The 17,959-nt window shown below is 55.3% G+C and overlaps 1 protein-coding gene across 1 annotated transcript in view; it reads left to right on the top strand.

Annotated features, from left to right (window-relative positions):
- The window catches only part of LOC142908092 (WD repeat-containing protein 70-like), a gene marked incomplete at its 3' end in the record, with an annotated part of 48,620 nt that overhangs the window by 22,981 nt on the left and 7,680 nt on the right, over nucleotides 1–17,959 (top strand). Inside the window, exons 5-6 of the mRNA XM_076058291.1 lie at nucleotides 4,649–4,748; nucleotides 13,170–13,251. Of these exons, the coding sequence (XP_075914406.1) occupies nucleotides 4,649–4,748; nucleotides 13,170–13,251 (182 nt within the window). The remainder of the gene's footprint in view (nucleotides 1–4,648; nucleotides 4,749–13,169; nucleotides 13,252–17,959) is intronic.

Here is a 17,959-nt window from a genome sequence, read left to right as displayed (position 1 = left end):
CTCCCCGTGTCTCTCTCCCCGTGTCTCTCTCCCCGTGTCTCTCTCCCCGTGTCTCTCTCTCTCCCCGTGTCTCTCTCCCCGTGTCTCTCTCCCCGTGTCTCTCTCACCCCGTGTCTCTCTCACCCCGTGTCTCTCTCACCCCGTGTCTCTCTCACCCCGTGTCTCTCTCCCCGTGTCTCTCTCACCCCATGTCTCTCTCACCCCGTGTCTCTCTCACCCCGTGTCTCTCTCCCCGTGTCTCTCTCACCCCGTGTCTCTCTCACCCCGTGTCTCTCTACTCCCGTGTCTCTCTCTCCTCCCCCCGTGTCTCTCTCCCCGTGTCTCTTTCTACTCCCGTGTCTCTCTCTCCTCCCCCCGTGTCTCTCTCTACCCCCCCGTGTCTCTCCCCCCATGTTTCTCTCTACTCCCGTGTCTCTCCCTACTCCCGTGTCTCTCTCTACTCCCCCCGTGTCTCTCTCTACCCCGTGTCTCTCTCTACCCCGTGTCTCTCTCTACTCCCCCCGTGTCTCTCTCTACTCCCGTGTCTCTCTCTACTCCCCCCGTGTCTCTCTCTACTCCCCCCGTGTCTCTCTCTACTCTCCCCGTGTCTCTCTCTACTCCCCCCGTGTCTCTCTCTACTCCCCCCGTGTCTTTCTCCCCGTGTCTCTCTACTCCCCCCGTGTCTCTCCCCCCGTGTCTCTCTCTACCCCCCCCGTGTCTCTCTCTACCCCCGTGTCTCTCTCTACTCCCGTGTTTCTCTCTACTCCCCCGTGTCTCTCTCCCCGTGTCTATCTCTACCCCCGTGTCTCTCTACCCCGTGTCTCTCTCTACTCTCCCCGTGTCTCTCCCCCGTGTCTCTCTCTACCCCCCCGTGTCTCCTCTCTCTACCCCCGTGTCTCTCTCTACTCCCGTGTCTCTCTCTACTCCCCCCGTGTCTCTCTCCCCGTGTCTCTCTCTACCCCCGTGTCTCTCTACCCCGTGTCTCTCTCTACTCTCCCCGTGTCTCTCCCCCCGTGTCTCTCTCTACCCCCCCGTGTCTCTCTCTACCCCCGTGTCTCTCTACCCCGTGTCTCTCTCTACTCCCCCCGTGTCTCTCTCCCCGTGTCTCTCTCTACCCCAGTGTCTCTCCCCCCGTGTCTCTCTCTACCCCCGTGTCTCTCTCTACTCCCGTGTCTCTCTCTACTCCCCCCGTGTCTCTCTCCCTGTGTCTCTCTCTACCCCCGTGTCTCTCCCCCCGTGTCTCTCTCTACCCCCCCGTGTCTCTCTTTACCCCCGTGTCTCTCTCTACTCCCGTGTCTCTCTCTACTCCCCCCGTGTCTCTCTCTACCCCCGTGTCTCTCTCTACTCTCCCCGTGTCTCTCCCCCCGTGTCTCTCTCTACCCCCCCGTGTCTCTCTCTACTCCCCCCGTGTCTCTCTCTACTCCCCCCGTGTCTCTCTCCCCGTGTCTCTCTCTACCCCGTGTCTCTCTCTACTCCCCCCGTGTCTCTCCCCCCGTGTCTCTCTCTACCCCCCCGTGTCTCTCTCTACCCCCGTGTCTCTCTCTACTCCCGTGTCTCTCTCTACTCCCCCCGTGTCTCTCTCCCCGTGTCTCTCTTTACCCCCGTGTCTCTCTACCCCGTGTCTCTCTCTACTCTCCCCGTGTCTCTCTCTACTCCCCCCGTGTCTCTCTCCCCGTGTCTATCTCTACCCCCGTGTCTCTCTACCCCGTGTCTCTCTCTACTCCCCCCGTGTCTCTCCCCCCATGTCTCTCTCTACCCCCCGTGTCTCTCTCCCCGTGTCTCTCTCCCCGTGTCTCTCTCCCCGTGTCTCTCTCTCTCCCCGTGTCTCTCTCCCCGTGTCTCTCTCCCCGTGTCTCTCTCACCCCGTGTCTCTCTCACCCCGTGTCTCTCTCACCCCGTGTCTCTCTCCCCGTGTCTCTCTCACCCCATGTCTCTCTCACCCCGTGTCTCTCTCCCCGTGTCTCTCTCACCCCGTGTCTCTCTCACCCCGTGTATCTCTACTCCCGTGTCTCTCTCTCCTCCCCCCGTGTCTCTCTCCCCGTGTCTCTTTCTACTCCCGTGTCTCTCTCTCCTCCCCCCGTGTCTCTCTCTACCCCCCCGTGTCTCTCCCCCCATGTCTCTCTCTACTCCCGTGTCTCTCTCTACTCCCGTGTCTCTCTCTACTCCCCCCGTGTCTCTCTCTACTCCCGTGTCTCTCTCTACTCCCGTGTCTCTCTCTACTCCCGTGTCTCTCTCTACTCCCCCCGTGTCTCTCTCTACTCCCCGTGTCTCTCTCCCCGTGTCTCTCTCCCCGTGTATCTCTCCCCGTGTCTCTCCCCGTGTCTCTCTCCCCCTATGTCTCTGTCCCCGTGTTTCTCTCACCCCGTGTCTCTCTCCCCGTGTCTCTCTCCCCGCGTCTCTCTCACCCCGTGTCTCTCTCACCCCGTGTCTCTCTCCACGTGTCTCTGTCCCCGCGTCTCTCTCCCCGTGTCTCTCTCCCCGTGTCTCTCTCCCCGCGTCTCTCTCACCCCGTGTCTCTCTCACCCCGTGTCTCTCTCCCCGTGTCTCTCTCCCCGTGTCTCTCTCCCCGTGTCTCTCTCCCCGTGTCTCTCTCCCCGTGTCTCTGTCCCCGTGTCTCTGTCCCCGTGTCTCTCTCCACGTGTCTCTGTCCCCGTGTCTCTCTCCCCGTGTCTCTCTCCCCGTGTCTCTATCCCCGTGTATCTCTCCCCGTGTCTCTCTCCCCGTGTCTCTCTCCCCGTGTCTCTGTCCCCGTGTCTCTCTCCCCGTGTCTCTCTCCCCGTGTCTCTCTCTCCCCGTGTCTCTCTCTCGGTGTCTCTCTCCCCGTGTCTCTCTCCCCGTGTCTCTCTCCCCGTGTCTCTCTCCCCGTGTCTCTCTCCCCGCGTCTCTCTCCCCGTGTCTCTCTCCCCGTGTCTCTCTCTCCCCGCGTCTCTCTCCCCGTGTCTCTCCCCCCGTGTCTCTCTCTCGGTGTCTCTCTCCCCGTGTCTCTCTCCCCGTGTCTCTCTCCCCGTGTCTCTCTCCCCGTGTCTCTGTCCCCGTGTCTCTGTCCCCGTGTCTCTCTCCCTGTGTCTCTGTCCCCGTGTCTCTCTCCCCGTGTCTCTGTCCCCGTGTCTCTCTCCCCGCGTCTCTGTCCCCGCGTCTCTGTCCCCGTGTCTCTCTCCCCGTGTCTCTCTCACCCCGTGTCTCTCTCCCCGTGTCTCTGTCCCCGTGTCTCTCTCCCCGCGTCTCTCTCCCCGTGTCTCTCTCCCCGCGTCTCTCTCCCCATGTCTCTCTCCCCGCGTCTCTCTCCCCATGTCTCTGTCCCCGTGTCTCTCTCCCCGTGTCTCTGTCCCCGCGTCTCTGTCCCCGCGTCTCTGTCCCCATGTCTCTCTCCCCGCGTCTCTCTCCCCATGTCTCTCTCCCCGCGTCTCTGTCCCCGCGTCTCTGTCCCCGTGTCTCTCTCCCCATGTCTCTCTCCCCGCGTCTCTCTCCCCATGTCTCTGTCCCCGTGTCTCTCTCCCCGTGTCTCTGTCCCCGCGTCTCTGTCCCCGCGTCTCTCTCCCCGTGTCTCTCTCCCCGCGTCTCTCTCCCCGTGTCTCTCTCTCCGTGTCTCTCTCCCCATGTCTCTGTCCCCGTGTCTCTCTCCCCGTGTCTCTGTCCCCGCGTCTCTGTCCCCGCGTCTCTGTCCCCGTGTCTCTCTCCCCGTGTCTCTGTCCCCGTGTCTCTGTCTCTCTGTGATGGCTCTCTGCAGATCTGGGACAAGAGTCTCGGCGTGAGACACCAACCCCCACCGCTGTCTGTCTGTCTCCCCGCGTGTCCCAGGTGCACACTAAGTACCGGCATCTCCCCGTGTCTCCGTGTGTGTCCGTGTGTCTCTGTGTGTCTCCACGTGTCCCCGTGTCTCCCCGTGTGTGTCCGTGTGTCTCCCCGTGTCTCCTCGTGTCCCCGTGTGTCCGCGTGTGTGTCCCCGTGTCTCCCCGTGTGTCCCCGTGTGTGTCCGTGTGTCTCCCCGTGTCTCCGTGTGTCTCCACGTGTCTCCGTGTGTCTCCGTGTGTCTCCTCGTGTCCCCGTGTGTCCCCGTGTGTGTCTGTGTGTCTGTGTGTCTCCACGTGTCCCCGTGTGTCTCCGTGTGTCTCCGTGTGTCTCCGTGTGTGTCCGTGTGTCTCCACGTGTCTCTGTGTGTCTCTGTGTGTCTCCGTGTGTCTCCCCGTGTCTCCTTGTGTCTCCGTGTGTCTCCACGTGTCCCCGTGTGTCTCCGTGTGTCTCTGTGTGTCCCTGTGTGTCTCCACGTGTCTCTGTGTGTCTCTGTGTGTCTCCGTGTGTCTCCGTGTGTGTCCCTGTGTCCCCATGTGTCTCCACGTGTCCCCGTGTGTCCCCGTGTGTCCCCGTGTGTCTCCGTGTGTCCCCGTGTGTCTCCGTGTGTCTCCGTGTGTCTCCACGTGTCCCCGTGTGTCCCCGTGTGTCCCCGTGTGTCCCCGTGTGTCTCCGTGTGTCCCCGTGTGTCTCCGTGTGTCTCCACGTGTCCCCGTGTGTCCCCGTGTGTCCCCGTGTGTCCCCGTGTGTCCCCGTGTCTCCCCGTGTGTCCCCGTGTCTCCCCGTGTGTCCCCGTGTCTCCCCGTGTGTCCCCGTGTCTCCCCGTGTCTCCCCGTGTGTCTCCACGTGTCCCCCCGTGTGTCTCCCCGTGTCTCCGCAGGTACACACCAAGTATTTGTGTCGCGCTGCTCATGACCAGGAGGGTGACATCAGCTGCCTGGCGTTCACTCACGACTCACAGCACCTACTCACACGAGCAGGTACCATCACCATCATCATCACCATCACACCATCATCACACCATCACCATCACACCATCATCATCATCACCATCATCACCATGACACCATCACACCATCACACCATCACCACCATCACACCATCACCACCATCACCACCATCACACCATCATCATCACCATCACACCATCACCACCATCACACCATCACACCATCATCACACCATCACACCATCACACCATCATCACACCATCACCATCACACCATCATCACACCATCACCATCACACCATCATCATCATCACCATCACACCATCACATCATCACCATCATCACATCAGCTGCCTGGCGTTCACTCACGACTCACAGCACCTACTCACACGAGCAGGTACCATCATCATCACCATCATCATCATCACCATCATCACCATCATCATCATCACACCATCACCACCATCACCATCATCACCATCACCACCATCACACCATCATCACCATCATCATCATCACATCATCACCACCATCATCATCACTACCATCATCACCATCACACCATCACACCATCATCACACCATCACCATCACACCATCATCATCATCACCATCATCACCATCATCATCATCACTACCATCATCACACCATCATCATCACTACCATCATCACACCATCATCATCACTACCATCATCACCATCACACCACCATCACCACCATCATCACCATCATCACATCAGCTGCCTAGCGTTCACTCACGACTCACAGCACCTACTCACACGAGCAGGTACCATCATCATCACCATCATCATCATCACCATCATCACCATCATCACCATCATCATCATCACACCATCACCACCATCACCATCATCACCATCATCACCATCATCATCACCATCATCACCATCATCACCATCATCATCATCACACCATCACCACCATCACCATCATCACCATCATCACCATCATCACCACATCAGCTGCCTGGCATTCACTCACGACTCACAGCACCTACTCACACGAGCAGGTATCATCACCATCATCATCACTACCATCATCACCATCACACCATCATCATCATCATCACCATCACACCATCATCATCACATCACCATCACCATCATCACCATCACATCATCACCATCACCATCATCACCACCACACCATCATCACTACCATCACATCAGCTGCCTGGCGTTCACTCACGACTCACAGCACCTTCTCACACGAACAGGTACCACCATCATCACCATCATCACACCATCATCACCATCACACCATCATCACCATCATCAAAACAGCTGCCTGGCGTTCACTCACGACTCACAGCACCTACTCACACGAGCAGGTACCACCATCATCACCATCACACCATCACCACCATCACCACCATCACACCATCATCATCACCATCACACCATCACCACCATCATCACCATCACACCATTACCACCATCACCACCATCACACCATCATCACCATCATCACCATCATCACATCAGCTGCCTGGCGTTCACTCACGACTCACAGCACCTGCTGACAAGAGCAGGTACCATCATCATCACCATCACCATCATCACACCATCATCATCACCACCATCATCACCACCACACCATCATCATCACACCATCATCATCACCATCATCATCATCACCACCATCACCATCATCATCACCACATCATCACCATCACACCATCATCATCACCATCATCATCATCACCATCACCACCATCACCACCATCATCATCACCACCATCATCATCATCACTACCATCATCACCATCACCACCATCACCACCATCACACCATCATCACCATCACATCAGCTGCCTGGCGTTCACTCACGACTCACAGCACCTGCTGACAAGAGCAGGTACCATCATCACCACCATCACACCATCACACCATCATCACACCATCATCACACCATCACACCATCACACCATCATCACCATCATCACCATCACACCATCATCACTATCATCACCATTACATCACCATCACATCACCATCATCACCATCACACCATCACACCATCATCACCATCACACCATCATCACCATCACACCATCACACCATCATCACCATCATCACCATTACATCACCATCACATCACCATCATCACCATCACACCATCACCACCATCATCACCATCATCACATCATCACACCATCATCACCATCATCACCATCACACCATCACACCATCATCACCATCACATCACCATCATCACCATCACACCATCACCACCATCATCACCATCACACCATCACACCATCATCACATCACCATCACACCATCACACCATCATCACCATCACATCACCATCATCACCATCACACCATCACCACCATCATCACCATCACACCATCACTATCATCACCATCATCACATCAGCTGCCTGGCGTTCACTCACGACTCACAGCACCTACTCACACGAACAGGTACCACCATCATCACCATCATCACACCATCATCACCATCACACCATCATCACCATCATCACCACCATCACATCATCACCATCACACCATCATCACCATCATCACCATCATCACCATCACACCATCATCACCATCATCACCACCATCAAATCATCACCATCACACCATCATCACCATCATCACCACCACCATCATCATCACCACCATCACATCATCACACCATCATCATCACCATCATCACCATCATCACCATCACATCATCATCACCACCATCACCATCATCACACCATCACCATCATCACATCATCACCATCACACCATCACCATCACACCAGCACACCATCATCACCATCATCACATCAGCTGTGTGTCTCTGTGTGTCTCAGGAGACTCGGTGAGACACTGTGTGTCTCACTGTGTGTCTCACTGTGTGTCTCACTGTGTGTCTCACTGTGTGTCTATGTGTGTCTCTGTGTGTCTCAGGAGACTCGGTGAGACACACAGTGTCTCACTGCGTGTCTCACTGTGTGTCTCACTGTGTGTCTCACTGTGTCACTGTGTGTCTCACTGTGTGTCTCACTGTGTGTCTCACTGTGTGTCTCACTGTGTCTCTGCGTGTCTCACTGTGTGTCTCACTGTGTGTCTCACTGTGTGTCTCACTGTGTCACTGTGTGTCTCACTGTGTGTCTCACTGTGTGTCTCACTGTGTGTCTCACTGTGTCTCTGCGTGTCTCACTGTGTGTCTCAGGAGACTCGGTGAGACACTGTGTGTCTCACTGTGTGTCTCACTGTGTGTCTCAGGAGACTCGGTGAGACACTGTGTGTCTCACTGTGTGTCTCACTGTGTGTCTCACTGTGTGTCTCTGTGTCTCACTGTGTGTCTCACTGTGTGTCTCACTGTCTCACTGTGTGTCTCACTGTGTGTCTCACTGTGTGTCTCACTGTCTCACTGTGTGTCTCACTGTGTGTCTCACTGTGTGTCTCTGTCTCACTGTGTGTCTCACTGTGTGTCTCACTGTGTGTCTCACTGTGTGTCTCACTGTGTCTCTCTGTCTCACTGTGTGTCTCACTGTGTGTCTCATTGAATGTCTCACTGTGTCTCACTGTGTGTCTCACCGTGTCTCACTGTGTGTCTCACTGTGTGTCTCACTGTGTGTCTTTGTGTCTCACTGTGTGTCTCTGTGTCTCTGTGTCTCACTGTGTGTCTCACTGTGTGTGTCACTGTGTGTCACTGTGTCACTGTGTGTCTCACTGTGTCTCACTGTGTGTCTCACCGTGTCTCTGTGTGTCTCACTGTGTGTCTCACTGTGTGTCTCACTGTGTGTCTCACTGTGTGTCTATGTGTGTCTCTGTGTGTCTCAGGAGACTCGGTGAGACACTGTGTGTCTCACTGTGTGTGTCACTGTGTGTCTCACTGTGTCTCACTGTATGTCTCACTGTGTGTCTCACTGTGTCTCACTGTGTGTCTCACTGTGTGTCTCACTGTGTGTCTCACTGTGTGTCTCACTGCGTGTCTCACTGTGTGTCTCACTGTGTGTCTCACTGCGTGTCTCACTGTGTGTCTCACTGTGTGTCTCACTGTGTGTCTCACTGTGTGTCTCACTGTGTCTCACTGTGTGTCTCACTGTGTGTCTCACTGTGTGTCTCTGTGTCTCACTGTGTGTCTCTGTGTCTCACTGTGTGTCTCACTGTGTGTCTCACTGTGTGTCTCTGTCTCACTGTGTGTGTCACTGTGTGTCACTGTGTCACTGTGTGTCTCACTGTGTGTCTCACTGTGTCTCACTGTGTGTCTCACTGTGTGTCTCACTGTGTGTCTCACTGTGTGTCTCACTGTGTGTCTCACTGTGTCTCACTGTGTGTCTCACTGTGTCTCACTGTGTGTCTCACTGTGTCTCACTGTGTGTCTCACTGTGTCTCACTGTATGTCTCACTGTGTGTCTCACTGTGTCTCACTGTGTGTCTCACTGTGTGTCTCACTGCGTGTCTCACTGCGTGTCTCACTGCGTGTCTCACTGTGTGTCTCACTGTGTGTCTCACTGTGTGTCTCACTGTGTGTCTCACTGCGTGTCTCACTGTGTGTCTCACTGTGTGTCTCACTGCGTGTCTCACTGTGTGTCTCACTGTGTGTCTCACTGTGTGTCTCACTGTGTGTCTCACTGTGTGTCTCACTGTGTGTCTCACTGTGTGTCTCTGTGTCTCACTGTGTGTCTCTGTGTCTCACTGTGTGTCTCACTGTGTGTCTCACTGTGTCTCTGTCTCACTGTGTGTGTCACTGTGTGTCACTGTGTCACTGTGTGTCTCACTGTGTGTCTCACTGTGTCTCACTGTGTGTCTCACTGTGTGTCTCACTGTGTGTCTCACTGTGTCTCACTGTGTGTCTCACTGTGTCTCACTGTATGTCTCACTGTGTGTCTCACTGTGTCTCACTGTGTGTCTCACTGCGTGTCTCACTGTGTGTCTCACTGTGTGTCTCACTGTGTCTCACTGTGTGTCTCACTGTGTGTCTCACTGTGTGTCTCACTGTGTGTCTCACTGTGTGTCTGTGTCTCACTGTGTGTCTCACTGTGTGTCTCACTGTGTGTCTCTGTCTCACTGTGTGTCTCACTGTGTGTCTCACTGTGTGTCTCTGTCTCACTGTGTGTCTCACTGTGTGTCTCACTGTGTCTCACTGTGTGTCTCTGTCTCTGTGTCTCACTGTGTGTCTCACTGTGTCTCACTGTGTGTCTCACTGTGTGTCTCTGTCTCTGTGTCTCACTGTGTGTCTCACTGTGTGTCTCACTGTGTCTCACTGTGTGTCTCACTGTGTGTCTCACTGTGTCTCTGTGTGTCTCACTGTGTGTCTCACTGTGTGTCTCACTGTGTGTCTCACTGTGTCTCTGTGTCTCACTGTGTGTCTCTGTGTGTCTCACTGTGTGTCTCTGTGTCTCTGTGTCTCACTGTGTGTCTCACTGTGTGTCTCACTGTGTGTCTCTGTGTCTCACTGTGTGTCTCACTGTGTCTCAGTGTGTCTCACTGTGTCTCACTGTGTGTCTCTGTGTCTCACTGTCTGTCTCTGTGTCTCACTGTGTGTCTCACTGTGTGTCTCTGTGTCTCACTGTGTGTCTCACTGTGTGTCTCACTGTGTGTCTCACTGTGTGTCTCACTGTGTGTCTCTGTGTCTCACTGTGTGTCTCACTGTGTGTCTCACTGTGTGTCTCACTGTGTGTCTCACTGTGTGTCTCACTGTGTGTCTCTGTGTCTCACTGTGTGTCTCACTGTGTGTCTCACTGTGTGTCTCTGTGTGTCTCACTGTGTGTCTCACTGTGTGTCTCACTGTGTGTCTCACTGTGTGTCTCTGTGTCTCACTGTGTGTCTCACTGTGTGTCTCACTGTGTGTCTCACTGTGTGTCTCACTGTGTGTCTCACTGTGTGTCTCACTGTGTGTCTCTGTGTCTCACTGTGTGTCTCACTGTGTGTCTCACTGTGTGTCTCTGTGTCTCACTGTGTGTCTCACTGTGTGTCTCACTGTGTCTCTGTGTCTCACTGTGTGTCTCTGTGTCTCACTGTGTGTCTCACTGTGTGTCTCACTGTGTGTCTCACTGTGTGTCTCACTGTGTGTCTCACTGTGTCTATGTGTGTCTCTGTGTGTGTCAGGAGACTCGGTGAGACACTGTGTGTCTCACTGTGTCTCTCTGTGTCTTACTGTGTGTCTCACTGTGTGTCTCACTGTGTGTCTCACTGTGTGTCTCTGTGTCTCACTGTGTGTCTCTGTGTCTCACTGTGTGTCTCACTGCGTGTCTCACTGTGTGTCTCACTGCGTGTCTCACTGTGTGTCTCTGTGTCTCTGTGTCTCTGTGTCTCACTGTGTCTCACTGTGTGTCTCACTGTGTGTCTCACTGTGTGTCTCACTGTGTGTCTCTGTGTCTCACTGTGTGTCTCTGTGTCTCACTGTGTGTCTCACTGTGTGTCTCACTGTGTGTCTCACTGTGTGTCTCTGTGTCTCACTGTGTGTCTCACTGTGTGTCTCAGTGTGTGTCTCTGTGTCTCACTGTGTGTCTCACTGTGTGTCTCACTGTGTGTCTCTGTGTCTCACTGTGTCACTGTGTGTCTCACTGTGTCTCACTGTGTGTCTCACTGTGTGTCTCACTGTGTGTCTCACTGTGTGTCTCACTGTGTGTCTCACTGTGTGTCTCACTGTGTCTCTGTGTCTCACTGTGTGTCTCACTGTGTCTCTGTGTCTCACTGTGTGTCTCACTGTGTGTCTCACTGTGTGTCTCACTGTGTCTCTGTGTCTCACTGTGTGTCTCACTGTGTGTCTCACTGTGTGTCTCACTGTGTGTCTCACTGTGTGTCTCTGTGTCTCACTGTGTGTCTCACTGCGTGTCTCACTGTGTGTCTCACTGTGTGTCTCACTGTGTGTCTCACTGTGTGTCTCTGTGTCTCACTGTGTGTCTCACTGTGTGTCTCACTGTGTGTCTCTGTGTGTCTCACTGTGTGTCTCACTGTGTGTCTCTGTGTGTCTCACTGTGTGTCTCACTGTGTGTCTCACTGTGTGTCTCACTGTGTGTCTCACTGTGTGTCTCACTGTGTCTCACTGTGTGTCTCACTGTGTGTCTCACTGTGTGTCTCACTGTGTGTCTCACTGTGTGTCTCACTGTGTGTCTCTGTGTCTCACTGTGTGTCTCACTGTGTCTCACTGTGTGTCTCACTGTGTGTCTCACTGTGTGTCTCACTGTGTCTCTGTGTCTCACTGTGTGTCTCACTGTGTCTCTGTGTGTCACTGTGTGTGTCTGTGTCTCACTGTGTGTCTCACTGTGTGTCTCACTGTGTCTCTGTGTCTCACTGTGTGTCTCTGTGTCTCACTGTGTGTCTCACTGTGTGTCTCACTGTGTCTCTGTGTCTCACTGTGTGTCTCACTGTGTCTCTGTGTCTCACTGTGTGTCTCACTGTGTCTCTGTGTCTCACTGTGTGTCTCTGTGTCTCACTGTGTGTCTCACTGTGTGTCTCTGTGTCTCACTGTGTGTCTCTGTGTCTCACTGTGTGTCTCACTGTGTCTCACTGTGTCTCACTGTGTGTCTCACTGTGTGTCTCTGTGTCTCACTGTGTCTCACTGTGTGTCTCACTGTGTCTCTGTGTCTCACTGTGTGTCTCACTGTGTGTCTCACTGTGTCTCACTGTGTGTCTCACTGTGTCTCACTGTGTGTCTCACTGTGTCTCACTGTGTCTCTGTGTCTCACTGTGTGTCTCACTGTGTGTCTCACTGTGTGTCTCACTGTGTGTCTCTGTGTCTCACTGTGTGTCTCACTGTGTGTCTCACTGTGTGTCTCACTGTGTGTCTCACTGTGTCTCACTGTGTCTCACTGTGTGTCTCACTGTGTCTCACTGTGTGTCTCACTGTGTCTCACTGTGTGTCTCACTGTGTGTCTCACTGTGTGTCTCACTGTGTGTCTCACTGTGTGTCTCTGTGTCTCACTGTGTGTCTCACTGTGTGTCTCACTGTGTGTCTCACTCTGTGTCTCACTGTGTGTCTCACTGTGTCTCTGTGTCTCACTGTGTGTCTCTGTGTCTCACTGTGTGTCTCACTGTGTCTCTGTGTCTCACTGTGTGTCTCTGTGTCTCACTGTGTGTCTCACTGTGTGTCTCACTGTGTGTCTCTGTGTCTCACTGTGTGTCTCACTGTGTGTCTCACTGTGTGTCTCACTGTGTGTCTCACTCTGTGTCTCACTGTGTGTCTCACTGTGTGTCTCACTGTGTCTCACTGTGTCTCACTGTGTGTCTCACTGTGTCTCACTGTGTGTCTCACTGTGTCTCACTGTGTGTCTCACTGTGTGTCTCACTGTGTGTCTCACTGTGTGTCTCACTGTGTGTCTCTGTGTCTCACTGTGTGTCTCACTGTGTGTCTCACTGTGTGTCTCACTCTGTGTCTCACTGTGTGTCTCACTGTGTCTCTGTGTCTCACTGTGTCTCACTGTGTCTCACTGTGTGTCTCTGTGTCTCACTGTGTGTCTGTGTCTCTGTCTCAGGAGACTCGGTGAGACTCTGGGACCTGCGTCAGTTCAAGTCTCCCCTCGCCGTCGCCTCCGGCCTGCCCAGCACCTACCCCTCGTGAGCCCCCTGTCTCCCTGTCTCCCTGTCTCCCCTTGTCTCCCCGTGTCTCTCCTGTGTCTCTCCCGTGTCTCCCCGTGTCTCCCCCTGTCTCCCCCTGTCTCTCTGTGTCTCCCAGAGTCTCCCTGTGTCTCCCCCTGTCTCCCTGTGTCTCCCTGTCTCCCTGTCTCCCTGTGTCCCCCTGTCTCCCTGTGTCTCCCTGTGTCTCCCTGTCTCCCTGTCTCCCTGTGTCTCCCTGTGTCTCCCTGTGTCTCCCCCTGTCTCCCTGTGTCTCCCTGTGTCTCCCCCTGTCTCCCCCTGTCTCCCTGTGTCTCTCTGTGTCTCTCTGTGTCTCCCTATGTCTCCCTGTGTCTCTCTGTGTCTCCCTGTGTCTCCCTGTGTCTCTCTGTGTCTCCCCCTGTCTCCCTGTGTCTCTCTGTGTCTCCCTGTGTCTCCCCGTGTCTCCCTGTGTCTCTCTGTGTCTCTCTGTGTCTCCCTGTGTCTCCCCGTTTCTCCCTGTGTCTCCCTGTGTCTCTCTGTGTCTCCCTGTGTCTCCCCGTGTCTCCCTGTGTCTCCCTGTGTCTCCCTGTGTCTCCCCGTGTCTCTCCCGTGTCTCCCCGTGTCTCCCCGTGTCTCCCTGTGTCTCCCCCTGTCTCCCCCTGTCTCCCTGTGTCTCCCCGTGTCTCCCTGTGTCTCCCCCTGTCTCCCTGTGTCTCCCCGTGTCTCCCAGAGTCTCCCCGTGTCTCCCTGTGTCTCCCCCTGTCTCCCTGTCTCCCTGTGTCTCCCTGTGTCTCTCTGTGCCTCCCCCTGTCTCCCTGTCTCCCCGTGTCTCTCTGTGTCTCCCCCTGTCGCCCTGTGTGTCCCTGTGTCTCCCCCTGTCTCCCTGTCTCCCCCTGTCTCCCTGTGTCTCTCTGTGTCTCCCTGTGTCTCCCCGTGTCTCCCCCTGTCTCCCAGTCTCCCTGTGTCTCCCTGTGTCTCTCTGTGTCTCCCCCTGTCTCCCTGTCTCCCTGTGTCTCCCCGTGTCTCCCCGTGTCTCCCTGTGTGTCCCCGTGTCTCCCTGCGTGTCCCTGTGTGTCCCCGTGTCTCCCCGTGTCTCCCTGTGTCTCTCTGTGTCTCTCTGTGTCTCTCTGTGTCTCCCCCTGTCTCCCTGTCTCCCTGTGTCTCCCCGTGTCTCCCCATGTCTTCCCGTGTCTCCCCGTGTCTCCCTGTGTGTCCCCGTGTCTCCCTGTGTGTCCCTGTGTGTCCCCGTGTCTCCCCGTGTCTCCCTGTGTCTCTTTGTGTCTCTCTGTGTCTCCCCCTGTCTCCCTGTCTCCCTGTGTCTCCCCGTGTCTCCCCATGTCTTCCCGTGTCTCCCTGTCTCCCTGTGTCTCCCTGTGTCTCCCCGTGTCTCCCCGTGTCTTCCCGTGTCTCCCTGTATGTCCCCGTGTCTCCCCGTGTCTCCCCCTGTCTCCCCGTGTCTCCCTGTGTCTCCCTGTGTCTCCCCGTGTCTCCCTGTGTCTCCCTGTGTCTCCCTGTGTCTCCCCGTGTCTCCCTGTGTCTCCCTGTGTCTCCCCGTGTCTCCCCTGTGTCTGCTCGTGCTCCTAGTGTCTCACTGTCTGTGTCTCCGTGTCCCCGTGTCTCACTCTCACTCTCTCTGTCTCTCTGTCCCCGTGTCTCACTCTCTGTGTCTCTGTGTCTCTCTGTCCCCGTGTCTCACTCTCTGTGTCTCTGTGTCTCTGTGTCCCCGTGTCTCACTGTCTGTGTCTCTGTCTCTGTGTCCCCGTGTCTCACTGTCTGTGTCTCTGTGTCCCCGTGTCTCACTGTCTGTGTCTCTGTCTCTGTGTCCCCGTGTCTCACTCTCTGTGTCTCACTCTCTGTGTCTCCGTGTCTCTGTCTCCCCGTGTCTCACTGTCTGTGTCTCACTCTCTGTGTCCCCGTGTCTCACTCTCTGTGTCTCTGTGTCTCTGTGTCCCCGTGTCTCACTCTCTGTGTCTCTGTCTCCGTGTCTCCGTGTCTCACTGTCTGTGTGTCCGTCTCCGTGTCCCCGTGTCTCACTCTCTGTGTCTCTGTCCCCGTGTCTCACTGTTTGTGTCTCTGTCTCTGTGTCCCCGTGTCTCACTCTCTGTGTCTCTGTCTCTGTGTCCCCGTGTCTCACTCTCTGTGTCTCACTCTCTGTGTCTCCGTGTCTCTGTCTCCCCGTGTCTCACTGTCTGTGTCTCACTCTCTGTGTCCCCGTGTCTCACTCTCTGTGTCTCTGTCTCTGTCCCCGTGTCTCACTCTCTGTGTCTCTGTGTCTCTGTCTCCGTGTCTCACTCTCTGTGTCTCTGTGTCCCCGTGTCTCACTGTCTGTGTCTCTGTCTCCGTGTCTCACTCTCTGTGTCTCTGTCTCTGTGTCTTTGTGTCTCTGTCCCCGTGTCTCACTGTCTGTGTCTCTGTCCCCGTGTCTCACTGTCTGTGTCTCTGTCTCTGTGTCCCCGTGTCTCACTCTCTGTGTCTCACTCTCTGTGTCTCACTGTCTGTGTCTCTGTCTCTGTGTCCCCGTGTCTCACTGTCTGTGTCTCTGTCGCCGTGTCTCACTGTCTGTGTCTCTGTCTCTGTGTCTCACTCTCTGTGTCTCTGTGTCCGTGTCCTCGTGTCTCACTGTCTGTGTCTCTTTCTCCGTGTCCCCGTGTCTCACTCTCTGTGTCTCTGTGTCCCCGTGTCTCACTCTCTGTGTCTCTGTGTCCGTGTCCCCGTGTCTCACTCTCTGTGTCTCTGTGTCCCCGTGTCTCACTGTCTGTGTCTCTGTCTCCGTGTCCCCGCGTCTCACTGTCTGTGTCTCTGTCCCCGTGTCTCACTCTCTGTGTCTCCGTGTCCCCGTGTCTCACTGTCTGTGTCTCTGTGTCCCCGTGTCTCACTGTCTGTGTCTCTGTCCCCGTGTCTCACTCTCTGTGTCTCCGTGTCCCCGTGTCTCACTCACTGTGTCTCTGTGTCTCTGTCTCCGTGCCCCCGTGTCTCACTCTCTGTGTCTCTGTGTCCCCGTGTCTCACTCTCTGTGTCCCCGTGTCTCACTCTCTGTGTCTCTGTGTCTCCGTGTCTCACTCTCTGTGTCTCCGTGTGGACGTGTCTCAGGACGGACGTGTGTCTCAGCCCGGACGAGCGACTTGTCCTCACCCCCGTGTCTCACTGTCTCTGTCTCACTGTCTGTGTCTCACTGTCTGTGTCTCTGTCTCTGTGTCCCCGTGTCTCACTGTCTGTGTCTCTGTGTCCCCGTGTCTCACTGTCTGTGTCTCTGTCTCTGTGTCCCCGTGTCTCACTCTCTGTGTCTCACTCTCTGTGTCTCCGTGTCTCTGTCTCCCCGTGTCTCACTGTCTGTGTCTCACTCTCTGTGTCCCCGTGTCTCACTCTCTGTGTCTCTGTCTCTGTCCCCGTGTCTCACTCTCTGTGTCTCTGTGTCTGTGTCTCCGTGTCTCACTCTCTGTGTCTCTGTGTCCCCGTGTCTCACTGTCTGTGTCTCTGTCTCCGTGTCTCACTCTCTGTGTCTCTGTCTCTGTGTCTTTGTGTCTCTGTCCCCGTGTCTCACTGTCTGTGTCTCTGTCCCCGTGTCTCACTGTCTGTGTCTCTGTCTCTGTGTCCCCGTGTCTCACTCTCTGTGTCTCACTCTCTGTGTCTCACTGTCTGTGTCTCTGTCTCTGTGTCCCCGTGTCTCACTGTCTGTGTCTCTGTCGCCGTGTCTCACTGTCTGTGTCTCTGTCTCTGTGTCTCACTCTCTCTGTCTCTGTGTCCGTGTCCTCGTGTCTCACTGTCTGTGTCTCTTTCTCCGTGTCCCCGTGTCTCACTTTCTGTGTCTCTGTGTCCCCGTGTCTCACTCTCTGTGTCTCTGTGTCCGTGTCCCCGTGTCTCACTCTCTGTGTCTCTGTGTCCCCGTGTCTCACTGTCTGTGTCTCTGTCTCCATGTCCCCGCGTCTCACTGTCTGTGTCTCTGTCCCCGTGTCTCACTCTCTGTGTCTCCGTGTCCCCGTGTCTCACTGTCTGTGTCTCTGTGTCCCCGTGTCTCACTGTCTGTGTCTCTGTCCCCGTGTCTCACTCTCTGTGTCTCCGTGTCCCCGTGTCTCACTCACTGTGTCTCTGTGTCTCTGTCTCCGTGTCCCCGTGTCTCACTCTCTGTGTCTCTGTGTCCCCGTGTCTCACTCTCTGTGTCCCCGTGTCTCACTCTCTGTGTCTCTGTGTCTCCGTGTCTCACTCTCTGTGTCTCCGTGTGGACGTGTCTCAGGACGGACGAGCGAGTTGTCCTCACCGCCGTGTCTCACTCTCTGTGTCCCCGTGTCTCACTCTCTGTGTCTCTGTGTCTCTGTGTCCCCGTGTCTCACTGTCTGTGTCTCTGTGTCTCCGTGTCCCCGTGTCTCACTGTCTGTGTCTCTGTGTCTCCGTGTCCCCGTGTCTCACTCTCTGTGTCTCTGTGTCTCTGTCTCCGTGTCCCCGTGTCTCACTGTCTGTGTCTCTGTGTCTCTGTCTCTGTGTCCCCGTGTCTCACTGTCTGTGTCTCTGTCTCTGTGTCCCCGTATCTCACTGTCTGTGTCTCTGTCTCTGTGTCCCCGTGTCTCACTGTCTGTGTCTCTGTGTCCCCGTGTCTCACTGTCTGTGTCTCTGTGTCTCTGTGTCCCCTTGTCTCACTGTCTGTGTCTCTGTCTCTGTGTCCCCGTGTCTCACTGTCTGTGTCTCTGTCTCTGTGTCCCCGTGTCTCGCTGTCTGTGTCTCTGTGTCCCCGTGT

This window comes from Petromyzon marinus (genome assembly GCF_048934315.1).
Source record: "Petromyzon marinus isolate PM22_M1 ecotype Great Lakes invasive population chromosome 70 unlocalized genomic scaffold, UKy_Petmar_22M1.pri1.0 chr70_unloc.1, whole genome shotgun sequence".
Taxonomy (NCBI): domain Eukaryota; kingdom Metazoa; phylum Chordata; class Hyperoartia; order Petromyzontiformes; family Petromyzontidae; genus Petromyzon; species Petromyzon marinus.
This window is presented reverse-complemented; position numbering and strand designations above follow the sequence as displayed.